The sequence below is a fragment of the Cherax quadricarinatus genome, chromosome 4 (assembly GCF_038502225.1).
Source record: "Cherax quadricarinatus isolate ZL_2023a chromosome 4, ASM3850222v1, whole genome shotgun sequence".
NCBI classification, from domain to species: domain Eukaryota; kingdom Metazoa; phylum Arthropoda; class Malacostraca; order Decapoda; family Parastacidae; genus Cherax; species Cherax quadricarinatus.
Window position 1 is genome coordinate 6,636,883 of NC_091295.1, and position 16,216 is coordinate 6,653,098.

Here is a 16,216-nt window from a genome sequence, read left to right on the forward strand (position 1 = left end):
TTTGAAATTATGCTAGCCAAAATTAGTGCCGAATAACTGAAGGAACCGAATAACTGATTGCCGGATTTGTGATGGCGGACCTGTACCATGCAAGACACAGAGAATGGAAATAGAGTATCAGTCATGGGAGAGTGCTAAACAGGGAGAAAACCGAGACAAAATGTTTGATAAGTTTACTCACCTTCTTACATACTTCATCTTCAAGATATACATATTTCTTTGGTTTTGAAGCAAATTCTTTTCTAACAGCTTCTATATATTTGCCTATCTTGTCTTCCATTTCTGATGGTCCACCCTGCAAATCTGTGGAGACCTTATTCTCTCTTTGCACATCACTTTCATTGCATTTGGAATTTTGATTTCCTTGCATAGAATTAATTTTCCCCTTTTCATATTTCTGACATTCCTTATCATTATTGGTATTACTAAGTTCTGAATCAGTCATTTCATTCTGAGATTTTACATTGTGCCATTTACTATCCTCAGCTCCATTATTCACTGCCTTCACATTCTGTTTCGAGTTTCCGGTCAACTTTTTAAAGCAAGTACATTCTTGCTCAGGTTTTATATGATCATTTGACATCATATTCTTCTGATTAGAATCCTTAACTTTTTGGAATTTTTCTTCTTTTTTAGAACCCTCAGTTTTTGCTTTACTTTTCTTAGCTTTCTTTAAGAAAGCAGTTTCTTGTTTAGAATATTTAGCTGTTCCAGTTTCATGCTTAATTTTAGAATCCTCGTGTTTAAAATTTACAGACTCTTTCTTGCCACTGATATAATCTTGTTCACACACTTTATCCTTAACCCTGGAACAACTGTTCTCAGAATCAAGACCTTTGTGATGGAGCATTTTATTTTCCAATATATATTTACCATTCTCTTTTTCTAATCCTCTAACTTCTTGTCTGGGCTTCTGTTCTTGTTGAGATTTCACATCTTTCGTGAGCCTCGATTCTCCTTGCTCTGTATTATTCTTGGAATACTTACTTTCCAGCTCACGTTGCACACCTTCCTCTTTACACTTCTGGAATGCTTGCCCTGAGTTGTTGCTGTGTTGTTCAAATTCCACAACAGCCTGATTACATTTCCAATTGTCTTGTTTTGCATCCTTTAAGGTCAACTTTGATTTAGAATTTTCCTGCTTAGAAACTGGATCTTCCTCCTTAGTGTTAGAATAATGCTGTTTACAATCCTCAGTCACATCCTGCAGGTTGGAACATTTCTCAATTGTCTGCTTCAGGCTACAATTTTCTTGTTTAAGATACTCATCTGTTTGTTTACTCTTGGAATCCTCTTGTTTCACATAATCAGTGTCGCAGAGGAAATTTTTATCGTTATCTTCACAATACTCCATAATAAGCCTCAGCTCTTCATCAATAGAGTAATCTTCAAGCACCTCATCTTTTGCCAATTGAAAATCTTCAATATTTTCTATTTCCAAATCAGTATTTTCAATCTTCTGATTATTATACAGATTTTCGCACGTCCCACTGTCTATCCCGAAGAATGCTTCGATTAACTCAGTGTTGTTGTTGCTTTTAGTATTCTCACTTGCATCACTAATTGTCTTAGAACCAGCACTAACTATATCACAAATTACACTGGACATTTCACAACTAATATTGACAGCTTCACAATGTGTACCAGACTCTTCCTTGCTGAAGTTATTATCAACATCTTCCTTTCTTTTATTCTTTTTCTGATCTTCATTCTGAGGTATCAATTTTACATTTGTTTTATCTGAAATATGTTTGCAACTACACTTACCTAATTTAATGTGTTTGTCATTTATTCCTTTGATCAATTTTTGCTGACTCTGATTGGGCTTCTCTCTTTTATCAGATATCGGTAAATGTTTGTCTTTAGTGATGGATCTCTGAAAATTGTCTTTTCTATGATGGTTTTTCTCTGTAAGACACATTTTCTTACTATCAGTCTTTTTGTCTTGTTTTCTACGTAATTGATGGCTAGTGGAGCTGCTGTGCTTGCTAACTGATCTCCCTGAATGACTTCTCTTCTCATCATAGCTTTTCTTATGCCTCTCACAAGATGTTTTTGATTTTCTTGAATCATCTTTACTATATCTTCTGGAAGAATCTCTATTCTTTCCCTTATCATATGTTTTTGACACACCTTTATAGCTGTAGGACTTGCTTCTTTCTCTCCTGTGCTCTCTACTCTTACTACTTTCACCTGTTTTTGAAGAGCTTGTGTGTGCTTTCCTACTCTCCCTTTCTAGAATGCCAGACTGAGACCAAGGGCTCTGACAGCCTAACTCAGACTGGTCCTCATCATCCTCCAGAGCATCTACTACTTCGAAGTCATCCATGTTGAGTAAATCCAGCCAGTTTTCTTCCTCTGCCTCGTCTTCTGAAAGATATACACACATATATATAAGCACACGGGCTACAATGAATTTTTCTAAGAATATTAGTTTAATAAAAAATAAATATAATTAAGATATCATTCAACATTTATGTTCTTTCAGATAGTTTAACCCTTACAGGGTCGGTGCCGCACATGTACGGCTTGAGTGCCAGGGTTGATGCTGTATTTATACGCCAAAATTCTAGCGCCTTCAAATCGAGAGGAAGAAAAATCATAGGCCTACATATGAAAGAATGGGTCTGAGTGGTCAGTGTGCGCAGTATAAAAAAAAAAATCCTGCAGCACGCAGTGCACGAGAAAAAAAATCCAATCGTGTTTTTGGTTTAAAACGGAGAGTTTGCAGTGTATTTTCATATGGTATTTATGGTTGTATTCTCATTTTCTTGGTCTTTTTTAACAGAATGGAAGAAATATTACAGACATAAGAGATGGATTGGTTTCATGATGAAAAGTACCTTGAAATTGAGCTCAAAACAGCAGAACTGTTCGATTTTTGCCGATGCTCAAGAGTAAACAAATTACGCCATGTGTCCAATACCCGTCAACTGGTGAGTCTAATATTCTTTCACAAGTGCACTGATATTATTTATAACATATTTACAATAATTCTTCATGGGGAAGTGGAACAGAAGTCTTCCTCCATAAGCTATGCGTGTTGTAAGAGGCAATTAAAATGCCAGGAGCAAGAGGCTAGTAACCCCTTCTCCTGTATAAATTACTAAATTTAAAAAAGAGAAACTTTCATTTTTCTTTTTGGGCCACCCTGCCATGGTGGGATACGGCCAGTTTGAAAAAAAAAAATTACAATAATGCAGTAGTCTGCATAACAGTAAATCTTCTATTTTTTAAGAATAAAAATTCAAAATGGAAAGCAAGAGTAATATAAGAGGGGCCTGGAGATGTAACTAATGAACAGAGAAAATGTTATTTTAGTACCAGGAATGTCTGTCTTGTTTATTCTGGACCCTATTTTGATATTGGCATCTTTTGAAATTTGTGTGAAATTGGCCAAATTGCCAATTTCTGACCACTTTATTGGGTAGTTGAAATAAGTAAATGGGTGGTTTCTTGCACTCAATTTATAGAACAAATGGAGCTCTAGCGAATTAGCTATGATTGTAGTCGACTGGAACAATGGAATTGGCTGAAAATAGGGCTCAAAGTAGGCAAAACTCACGGATGAGCAAATATCGTCGATATCGCTAACTTCATAAGTTAGCGATATTGGCGATATCAAATTTCATGCTTTTGGCCATGAGCTCAATTCACTCACTGCTGTGAGCAGTAAGTTTGGCCAAGATATGCGAGAATGCATCTACAGTGGACCCCCGGTATTCGATATTAATCCGTTCCTGAGAGCTCATCGAATACCGATAATATCGAAAACCGAATCAATTTTCCTCATAAGAAATAATGAAAATCAAATTAATCCATGCAAGACACCCAAAAGTATGAAAAAAAAAATTTTACTACATGAAATATTAAGTTTAATGCAATAGAATAATTACAATAACAATAAAATAATTGACACTTACCTTTAATGAAGATCTGGTGATGATTGATGAGATGGAAGGAGGGGAGAGGTGTTAGTGTTTAGAAGGAGAATCCCCTTCCATTAGGACTTGAGGTAGCAAGTCCTTTTCCAGGGTTACTTCCCTTCTTCTTTTAATGCCACTAGGACCATCTTGAGAGTCACTGGACCTCTGTCGCACAAAAAATCTGTCCATAGAGCTCTGTACCTCCCGTTCCTTTACGATTTGTCTAAAATGGGCCACAACATTGTCATTGTAATAGCTGTGTTAGGGTGATTTTCATCCATAAAGGTTTGCACTTCAACCCAATGTGCACACATTTCATTAATTTTTGAAGTAGGCACAATGTATTCCACAACTGGTATAGGCTTCTCAGGGTTAGCCCCAAACCTTTCAAAACCTTTCTTAATTTCCATACTAATTCTCACCCTTTTTACCACAGGGTTGGCACTAGAAGCTTTCTTGGGGCCCATGGTGACTTATTTTGCAGAAACAAGCACCAAACACAGTGATAATATGGATAATATGGAATGTACCGAATGTATCCTTAGATGCGCGCACACTGGCTGGCTTGTAAACATTGGCACACAAGGGGCAGTTCAGGCCACATGTGGACAGGTCTCGTACGAATCGTATCGAATACCGGGTTTTCAATTGAATACCGAGGAAAATTTTTTGCGATATAATGCATCGAATACCGGATTTATCGAATACCGGGGGTCCACTGTATGTGCTAAGTGTGCACCATGTAAAACAAATCCTGCAGCATGTAGTACGCGAGAAAAAAAAACACTGCATTTCTGGATTAAAACAGTGACTTTGCAATGTATTTTCATGTGTTTTTTACAGTTGTATTCATGGTTTCTCAGTCTCATTTGACAGAATTGAAGAAATGTTACAGAAATAGATATGATTTTGATTGGGTTTAGTGGTGAAAATGGCTTGAAACTGAGCTCATAGTAGCGGAAATGTTCGATTTTTGTCGACGTTCAAGGGTAAACAAATCACATCACACATCCAATACATGTCAGCTGGTGGGTCAAATGTGTGTTCACGAATGGGCTGATATTATTTATACAATTATTACACTATTGGTATAAACCTTGGTAATAAATACTGGTTCGCATGAATGAGCATTGAAGTGACAGTAAGAGACAATTTACGGTACTCCAGTGTCCTCCACAGAGACTCCATGGGGCATTTGATGAACTGGGATGAAGCACAACTCATTCTCACCGAACCAGACCTTAGACAACGTCGATGTTTAGAAGCCTCGCTAATTGCCATCACCAACACAATAGAATGTAACACTGGAAACCACAAAATTTCTAAAATATTAGCATACATGACAGTCAAGCAGGCGAAGCACAACCTACCCAGCAACACAGGAGTCACATGATTTCATTGTCTACTCATCCTCATCCCAACATGGCATTCTTCAGGTCACTATGCGTCACTCACACCTCACTCTCCGCCTGTATACAGTGGGCCCTTAGTTAACGATATTAATCCATTCCTGAGAGCTTGTCCTTAACTGATTTTATCGTTATCCGAATTATTTTTCCCCATAAAAAATAATGGAAATCCAATTAATCCGTTCAAGACACCCAAAAGAATTAAAAAAAAAAAAAAATTTCACATGAAATATACATTTTCGTACATAGAAAACAATGAGACATGCAGAATAATTTTTTTTTTATTAACATACTGGCCGATTCCCACCAAGGCAGGGTGGCCCGAAAAAGGAGAACTTTCATCGTAAAAGAAACACTGTCTGTTTATAAATTCAAGTCTCTTCTTAAAAATCACTTACTCACCCTCAACTAAATAAATACTGAACAATTGTATCTCATAAATATTTAACCTGTGACCCAATCAAACTTTGTTATTTTTAATTACATTACCTAACAGAATACATACTCCATTCTACTGAATGCACAGCAACATAGTAAATGACCATATGACCTGTCTTTGAAATACTCATCTGTTCTTAATTGTTATTTGTTTACAATAATGTTAACCACTGAATATATCATTGCTTAGTTAATCTTAAGTTAATTTTAAGCCTGCCCATAATGCTCTGCATACAAGGGGCTTTGGCATGTTACACTTAACCACTGTATTTCTTTGTACTTCTATGTATCATGTTCAAATAAATAAATAAATAAATTCACACCATCACTGTGTTGCCAGAGGGGTGCTTTACACTACGGTTATAAACCTGCAACATTAACAGCCCTCCTTCAGAGTGCAGACACTGTACTTCCCATCTCCAGGACTCAAGTCCGGCCTGCCGGTCTCCCTGAATCCATTCAAAAATGTTACTTTGCTCACACTCCAACAGCATGTCAAGTATTAAAAACCATTTGTCTCCATTCACTCCTATCAAATACGCTCATGCACGCTTGCTGGAAGTGCAAGCCCATCACACACAAAACCTCCTTTATCCCATCCCTCCAACCCTTCCTAGGCCAACCCCTACCCCGCCTTCCCTCCATTACAGATTTATACTCGCAAAGTCATTCTGTTTTGTTCCATTCTCTCTACATGTCCAAACCACCTCAACAACCCCTCCTCAGCCCTCTGGATAAAAGTTTTGGTAATCCCACACCTTCTCCTAATTTCCAAACTATGAATTCTCTGCATTATATTCACACCACACATTGCCCTCAGACATGACATCTCCACTGTCTCCAGCCTCCTCCTTGTTGCAACATTCATCACCCATGTTTTGCACCCATACAAGAGTGTTGGTACAACTATACACTCATACATTCCCCTCTTTGCTTCCACAGACAAAGTTCTTTGTCTCCACAGATGCCTAAGTGCACCACTCACCCTTTTCCCCTCATCAATTCTATGATTCACCTTATCCTTCACAGACCCATCTGCTAACACGTCCACTCCTAAATACAGTGGACCCTCGGGTAAAGGCTTCATCGGCTAGCACCAAAATTGGCTAACGGCTCGCTTTGGCATAAAAATACTTGCTCATCTAACGCCAAATAACTCGGCTAAAGGCTTTCATCCCAAACGTGTCCGTGCGGCCTGAGCGGGTCCAGCCACTCCATGACTCCGTGTACAGCCAGTGTACCATTGTTTACAAGCTGTTGTGATCGATTCCATGTGTACATGCGATATATTTTGTATTATTCCATTGTTTTTAGCACTTGTAACTGCTAAATAAGCCACCATGGGCCCAAAGAAAGCTTCTAGTGCGAGCCCTGTGATAAAGAAGGAAAAAAAAATAAAATTCAAGAAAAAACTCGTAGCAAAGTACCAAAATGGAAGCGGAAAAGAAGAGGGGAGACCATGCCTTCTGCAGTGATTCAGTGATTCTACGATATGTACGATACTAAAGCAGCATGTATCAATAAAGGGTATATTGCCAGCCAGCGATAAAGTGTAGAATTAACAGTGTACCAAGTAAGTTAAGCGAGTAAGCAATTTAAAAACGACATGAAAGTTTATTTATTTAATAATTTGCACATACAGAGGTACAAAAAAAATACAGGTAAGAGCAGTATGCCAAAGCCACTTGTATGCATAGCATTATGGGCAGGCTTAAAATTAACTTAAGATTATCTAAGCAATGATGTAATCAGTGACAAAACATTATTGTAGACAGTTAACAATAAAGCACAAATGAGTATTACAAAGACAGGTAATATGGTTGCATGCATTGCTGTACATTCAGTAGAATGGAGTATTCTGTTAGGTAGTCAATGAAGATCCCCAGTGGGGCTTCTTTTTTCTCTATTGCAGTGTATATATGTTCTAGCATGTGTATAATAGCATCATTAGTATTTTTGTTAGGCCTGAATCCAAATTGGCAGGGGTTGAGTATGTTTTGGGAGATAAGGTAGGAGTAGATTCGTTTATGAATTAATTTTTCGAAGATTTTTGAGAGAGGGTGTAAGTTGGATATTGGCCTATAGTTATTCAACTCTGTTTGGTCTCCAACTTTATGGATCATGGTGACCCTTGCTATTTTGAGAACTGTAGGGAAGGTAGAGGATTCAATGGATTTGTTAACGAGTGTTGCAATGATTGGTGATAGCACTTGTGACAGTTTTTTGTATATAAAGGGTGGTAAGGTATTTAAATCTCCTGTCTTGTTTTTTAGTGTGTTGATAATAAGGGAGACTTCGTATGAGTTAGTCGGAGCTAGGAACAGCGTGTTAGGGTAGTTGCCAGTGGGGTAGTCATTTGGTGGGGTATCTGAGCTTGGGATTTTATTGGCAAGGTTTTTTCCTATAGTGGTGAAGAAATCATTGAGTCTGTTTGCTGTGTCTGTTGGTGGGAGTTGGGGTTCATCTGATTTTGCTAATTTAATTTCGCTATTTCATGATATCTTTTTTGTTCCTAGAACTTCTAATAGGGTTTTCCAGGTCTTTTTTATATCACCTCGTAAGTTGGATAATCTGTTCTCATAATACAATTTTTTTGCCCTTCTTATCAGGCTGGTTAGGATTGACGAGTAACGCTTTGTTTGGTCTCTGGTTATGTGACCCATTCTGTACTGTTTTTCATATAGGTGTTTTGTATTTATAGATTTGAGAATGCTGGGTGTTAGCCAGGGACTGTTCAATCACTTAGCTGTCATCTGTTTAGTTTTTTTAGGGCAGTGCTTGTTATAGAGGTATTGGGCCTTTTTTAGAAAATTATTAATACATTCGTCAATATCTGTATAGATTTCTAGCTCAGTGTGCCAGTCAATGTTTGTTACTGCTGTTGTGAAGTTATTAACCCTTTGACTGTCGCAACCCCCAATCCTGAGGTGTCTCCTGGTGTCGCAAAATTTAACCCTTTCAGGGTCCAAGGCCCAAATCTGGAGTCACGCACCAGTGTCCAAGAATTTTCAAAAAAAAAATTTGTTATTTTTTTCTTATGAAATCGTAGAGAATCTTTTTGTGAAGGTAATAAAACAAAAAGTACGAAATTTGGTGGAAAATTGACGAAATTATGCTCTCGCGAATTTTGATGTGTCAGCGATATTTACGAATCGGCGATTTTGCCGACTTTGACTCCCATTTTAGGCCAATTACATTATTCCAATCAACCAAATTCTTAGCTATTTCACTAGTATTACTTCTATTCTATCGATTGAGCACAAGAAATCGCCAAGTCAACTGTTTCAACTACAAAATAAAGTGATCGGAAATTGTTAATTTGGCCAATTTAACACAAAGTTCAAAATATTCCAATTTCAAAATAGGGTCCAGAATAAACAATGTAGGCATTCCTGGCACTAAACTAACATTTCCTCTGTTCATTAGTTATATTTTGAGGCTTTACAAATAAATTCCATTTTGAATTTTTATTCACATAATGAATTTTTATTCACACCAAAAAATAGAAGATTTACTGTTATGCAACACTGTAATAATTGTATAAATATCATCACCATATTTGTGAATGTATATTAGACCCACCAGCTGACGTGTATTAGACGTGTGAGGTCGTTTGTTTACTCTTGAATATCGGCAAAAATTTAACATTTCCGCTACTTTGAGCTCAGTTTCAAGCCATTTCCAGTGCTAAACCCAATCAAAATCATCTCTATTTCTGTAATATGTCTTCCATTCTATCAAATGAGACCAAGAAATCGCAAATACAACTATAAAAAACATGCGAAAAAACACTGCAAAGTTGCTGTTTTAATCGAAAAATCATGATTTCAGTTTTTTTCTCTCATTATACACAGTGTGCTGCAGGATCTGTTTTCTGTGGTGCACACATACCACATAGATGTATTCTCTCATATCTAGGCCCAAATGTACCACTCACAGTTTATCAGAGTGAGCTGAGCTCATGGCGTAGATCTACGATTTGGACACTCACCGTAAAGCCGTAGATCTACGGGACGGACCCTGAAAGGGTTAAAAAAAAAAAAATTATTTTTTCTTATGAAATGATAGAGAATCTTTTCCCGATTGTAATGACATCAAAAAAAACGAAATTTGATGGAAAACTGACGGAATTATGCTCTCGTGAAGTTAGCGACCTCGGCGCTGTTTACAAATCGGCAATTTCGCCCACTTTGAGCCCTATTTTCGGCTAATTCCATTGTTCCAGTCACCCAAATTCATAGCTATTTCTTTAGAACTCCATTTTTTCTATCGATTGAGTACAAGAAACTGCCCATTTACCGATTTCAACTACCTAATAATGTGGTCAGAAATTTGCAATTTGGCCAATTTCACGAAAACTAAAAATTATGACAAATTCAAAATAAGGTCCAGAATGAACAATGCAGACATTCCTGGCTCTAAAACAACATTTTCTTTGTTCATCAGTCATGTCTCTAGGCCCCTCTGATATTACTCTTACTTTCTATTTTGAATTTTTATTCAAACAAAAAATAGAAGACTTACTATTATGCAGACTATTGCAATACTGTAATAATTGTATAAATGACATCAACCCATTCATGACTGCATATTAGAATGGCTAGTTGGACATTTATTGGACAATGGCATCATTTGTTTACTTTTGAACATTGGCAAAAATCAAACATTTCCCCTACTTTGAGCTCCATTTCTAGGTTCTTTTTATAGTAAAATCAATCAAAATCACCTCTATTTCTATAATATGTTTTCCATTCTGTCAAATGAGACCAAGAAAACGAGAATACAACCATAAATACTATACGAAAATAGACCACAAAGTCGGCATTTAAATTAAAAAAAAAATGGTCTGAGTTTTTTTTTCTCATTATGTACTGCGGGCTCCAGGATTTTTTTTATGTGGTGCACACTGACCGCACAGACCCATTCTCTCACATGTGGGCCTACCAGCTTTCTCCTGCTTGATTTGAAGCCGCTAGAATTTGAGTATACAGTGGACCCCCGCATACCGTACGCATCACATAACGTTCAATCCGCATACCGCTCGCTTTTATCGCAAAAATTTTGCCTCGCATACCGCTCAAAAACCCGCTCACCGCTCTTCGTCCGAGACGCGTCCAATGTGCGCCCTTAGCCAGCCTCACATGTGCCGCCGGTGGCATTGTTTACCAGCCAGCCTCCGCGGTAACATCCAAGCATACAATCGGAACATTTCATATTATTAGTGTTTTTGGTGATTTTATCTGCAAAATAAGTGACCATGGGCCCCAAGAAAGCTTCTAGTGCCAACCCTACAGCAATAAGGGTGAGAATTACTATAGAGATGAAGAAAAAGATCATTGATAAGTATGAAAGTGGAGTGCGTGTCTCCGAGCTGGCCAGGTTGTATAATAAACCCCAATCAACCATCGCTACTATTGGTGGTACAGCTGCTGCTGCTGTTGTACCACCGTCAGCTGCTGCTGCTGCTGCTGTAGTACCGTCTGCTGCTGCTGTAGTACCATCTGCTGCTGCTGTAGCATCGTCTGCTGCTGCTGTAGCACTGTCAGCTGCTGCTGCTGTTGTACCACCGTCAACTGCTGCTGCTGCTGTTGTACCACCGTCAACTGCTGCTGCTGCTGCTGTAGTACCGTCTGCTGCTGCTGTAGTACCGTCTGCTGCTGCTGTAGCATCGTCTGCTGCTGCTGTAGCATCATCTGCTGCTGCTGTAGCACTGTCAGCTGCTGCTGCTGCTGTAGCATCGTCTGCTGCTGCTGTAGCATCGTCTGCTGCTGCTGTAGCACTGTCAGCTGCTGCTGCTGCTGTAGTACTGTCAGCTGCTGCTGCTGCTGCTGTAGCACCATTGTTGGTGTGGCTTATTGAGAATACCAAGAAACAATTAACCCCAGAGGATTTGCCACCCAGGATAACCCAAAAAAGTCAGTGTCATCGAAGACTGTCTAACTTATTTCCATTGGGGTCCTTAATCTTGTCTCCCAGGATGCAACCCACACCAGTCGACTAACACCCAGGTGAACAGGGAAAAATGCCTGGAACTAGTGCTCATATTGGTGAATTTAAAGCCAGCAAAGGTTGGTTTGAGAGATTTAAGAATCGTAGTGACATACACAGTGTGATAAGGCCTGTTCTGGAAGAAAATGCCAAACAGGACCTACAGTTGGTTTAGAAAGACACGTAAGCAAACACTATAACATATTTATTAGAAAACGTTTCGGTCCTGGGACCTTGATCACTTCTAACATACAGAGGTAGAAAGACATTATATATATATAGGCGGAGAGTGAGATGTGACGCACGTGACCTGAGGAATGTCATAAGAACATAAGAATGGAGGAACACTGTAGAAGGCCTACTGGCCCATGCAAGGCAGGTCCTTATCAAAACAACCTCTGCCTATGATGAGGACGAGTAGACGATGAAATCATGTGACTCCTGTGTTGTTGGGTTGGTACTGCTTAAGTATCATGTATGCCAATGTTTTTGAAATTTTGTAGTTTCCAGTGTTGCGTTCTATAGTGTCGGTGATGGTGATTAGTGAGGCTTCTAGGCACCATCGGCGTCTGAGGTCTGGTTCGGTGAGAACGAGTTGCGCCTCGTTCCAGTTCATCAAATGCCCTGTGGAGTCTCTGTGGAGGACACAGGCGTACCTTACATCGTCTCTGTTAGAGGCATTTCGATGCTCATTCAGGCGGACTGCAAGATCTCTGCATTTGATGAACTGGAACGAGGCACAACTCGTTCTCACCGAACCAGACCTCAGACGCCGACGGTGCCTAGAAGCCTCACTAATCACCATCACCGACACTATAGAATGCAACACTGGAAACTACAAAATTTCAAAAACATTGGCATACATGATACTTAAGCAGCACCAACCCAACAACACAGGAGTCACATGATTTCATCGTCTACTCGTCCTCATCATAGGCAGAGGTTGTTTTGATAAGGACCTGCCTCGCATGGGCCAGTAGGCCTTCTACAGTGTTCCTCCATTCTTATGTTCTTATGACATTCCTCAGGTCACGTGCGTCACATCTCATTCTCCGCCTATATGTATAATGTCTTTCTACCTCTGTATGTTAGAAGTGATCAAGGTCCCAGGACCGAAACGTTTTCTAATAAATATGTTATAGTGTTTGCTTACGTGTCTTTCTAAACTAACTTGTCGGTATTTATTACCAAGGTTTATACCAGGACCTACAGTACTCAGGAGGAAAAGGCACTCCCAGGACACAGTGTCTCATCAGTCATTGCTGCATCTTCAATAAAGGTAAGTGTCATTTATTCTTCATTTAGTAGAGTAGTACATGCACAATATATATTGTGCATGTACTACTCTACTATTGTGCATGTATCCTTCTCTTTGTGTGTAGGAAAATGTATATTTCATGTGGTAAAAATTTTTTTTTCATACTTTTGGGTGTCTTGCACGGATTAATTTGATTTCCATTATTTCTTATGGGGAAAATTCATTCGCATACCGATCATTTCGCATAACAATGAGCCCTCTTGCACGGATTAAAGTCGCTATGCGGGGGTCCACTGTATATACGTCAAACACGGTACCTCGTAAGACGTATATATACGGCCGCGACAGTCAAAGGGTTAATGGCTGCCTCATTGTGAAGTCTGAAGGTGACTTTAGTAGTGTCTTGGGGTAATTTACCAAGAGTTGTTATGAGGAAAGTAGGGTAGCGGTCTGTGGTATTATCTGTGATTATGCCTGATCTTAAGGGGGATATGGTGTTGGTCCAGATGTGGTCAAGTAGGGAAACACTAGTCTCTGTAACTCTTGTAGGTTTTGTTATTGTTGGTAGCAACATGCAGTTATTCATTGTGTTTGTGAATTCAGTAACGTGTGGGTCCTGGTCTTGCAGGAGATTTATACTGAAGTCCCCTGAGAGTAGTAAGTGATCTTTGTTCATGCGTGCATCAGTTATCATACTTCCTAGGTTTTGACTAAATCAGCTGATGTTTGACTGTGGAACTCTGTAGATGTTTATCAATGTGAGAGGTTTTTGTAGGTATTTGGATTTAAATTTAGCTATTATATATTCGCCATGTTCATCCCTTGTGCAAGTATTAGTGATACATTCTAGTTGGTCTGAGTAGTATATAGCTGTGCCACCCCCTTGTTGGTCTGGCCTACAGTTGTGTATGGCTGTGTAACCAGGAATGGCATAGACATCTGTAGTATCAGGCTTTAGCCAGGTTTCAGGTAGTGTAATGATGGACATGTTGGCATGCAAGGAATTTAGTAATGCTATGAGGTCATCGTAATGCTTGCTTAAAGATCTGATATTGGAGTTAAAGACAGTTATGTTGTTGTTGGCTCTGAGAAGTGCCTTTGATTGTTCTGCTGTGTAGTAATTACAGTAACTGTTTGATTCATTTAAGTCATTAAATAAGAGGTTGGTATCAGGATCAATGCTTGTAATCATAAGATTTGTAGTGAATCTATAATTAGAATTAAGTATAAAACAAAGTAAATATTCTAAAACTAAAAAATAGCACCTGAATTATTTAACAAATGTAAAAAAAATGAGTTGAGGTAGTTTTTTAAAGCTAAAATAAAGGAGACAAAATAAAAGGGACTAAAATAATTTGTGGTGAACAAAAAAGTGATGATCAAATAATGGAGCTTGGGAATATGATAATAGGTAGTACTTTAAAGGTAATTCTTTAAAGTTAGAATTAGGGAAAACAATATAAAAGGGAGTAATATAAGTTGTGGTGAACAATAAAGTGGTAATCAAATAAATGAGTTTAGGAATATAATGGCAAAATAGTGAACTTATTACACTTTAGCACCTGAGAATAGCACCTTGATTATTTTAACAATTGTGAATATATGAACTAAGGTAGTTATATAAAGCTAAAATAAAGGAGAAAATATATAAGGGACTAAATTAAGTAATGATAAACAAAGTTAAATGGGCAGACAGTCACTATGAAATAATATTGGTTTAGGAGTAAGATCTGATTTGTAATATTAAATAAGTTGAGCAGTTTATTGCACAATAAAAAGTAAAAAATAATATGAGGTAGTTGGTACTAGCTAGCAAAAGATAGTTTTGGGACTTGCAAAAAAGTAATTGGAATATATACTAATTGCACACACAATAAAAGGTGACTATAACAAGTAGTGGTAAACAAAATTAAATGGACAGGTAAGAATGATGAATAATATTAATTTGGAGTAAGATTTGATTTGTAACACAAAATTATGAGCAATTAATAGCAGTAAGAAAGAAGTATAAAGTATTGGAGGTAGTTGGCATTAGCTAGTGATGAAAAATAAAAAAATAATAATGCACAATATAATAGTAACGTACACTATATGCACCACACGTATACAGTGGAGCCTCAAAAATCGAACTGCTCCCAACACAACCAATTATGTAAGTGTATTTTTGTAAGTGCTTTATAAGTGTATTTTTGAGGGTCTGAAATGGACTAATCTAATTTACATTATTCCTGATGGGAATAAATTCATTCAGTAAAGGCACTCGAACAGCCTTCTGGACCAAAGAAAGTTCGATATTTGAGGTTCCACTGTATATGTATTAAGGGTACTTATCTAATCTGTTACATAAATGTCAGCTTTTCTTAGGAAGGTAGAGAAATCATGTTCATTTGAGATGGTATATTGTTGTCCTGTTGATGTTTTCCTTACTAGTACTTTCCCATCTCGAGTGAAACACTGATGTATTTTGTTTTCCTGTTTAAGTTTTCTCAGCCTGAACAGAAGGTTTTGACGTTTTCTTGTTAGACACTCATTTATGTACACTCCATTTTTCATTGTAATTGCTGATTTAATTAGGTCCTTTCTTTATCATTCCTTTATCCAATGTTGCTGGATGTGTGTAGGGCCACTGAACATACGCTGCCCTGCTATCTTCCACCACCCTAAACTTCTGCCAGCATCTCCTCCATCAAACTAACTAATTAAACTAACATCTCCTTCAAGGTAAGTGTAAATATAAAAGTGTAAGTATAAAAGTAAATATAAGTGTAAATAAAAAATGACCCCAATGGAAATATGCAAGTCACTCTGACTTTTTTGGGTTATCCTGGGTACTCTACACATATGCTGCTATGTGTGATAATCTATGTATTTAACTGTATTTGTGAATACCTGAATAAACTTGCTTATTTATAAATTAAAATGTAAATATTTCTTATTGATAAATTAAAATGTAAATACAGTGGAACCTTGACTTACGAGTTTAATCCATTCCAGGAGCTAGCTAGTAACTCAATTTATTCGAATATCAAATTAATCTTCCTCATATAAATTAAGTGAAAAGCCATTACAGTAATTCGTTCCTGCACTCTGCAGAGACGAGAAAAAATACTTGAATATGACGCAATTATCAACTGAATGGCTTATTTATATATCAAAATTCATCTAATATGTCATAATAAACAATATAATTAGCACAG

General features: G+C 37.8%; 1 protein-coding gene across 5 annotated transcripts in view; it reads right to left on the reverse strand.

The window, feature by feature from the left end:
- Window positions 1-16,216, reverse strand: part of LOC128684223 (uncharacterized) — a 152,978-nt gene that overhangs the window by 82,608 nt on the left and 54,154 nt on the right. For 4 of the 5 annotated variants that reach the window (XM_070094120.1, XM_070094108.1, XM_070094112.1 and 1 more), the window contains one exon: window positions 182-2,370. In XM_070094120.1, coding sequence (XP_069950221.1) covers window positions 182-2,370 — 2,189 coding nt within the window. The remainder of the gene's footprint in view (window positions 1-181; window positions 2,371-16,216) is intronic. The other variant, XM_070094113.1, reaches the window with a different exon arrangement.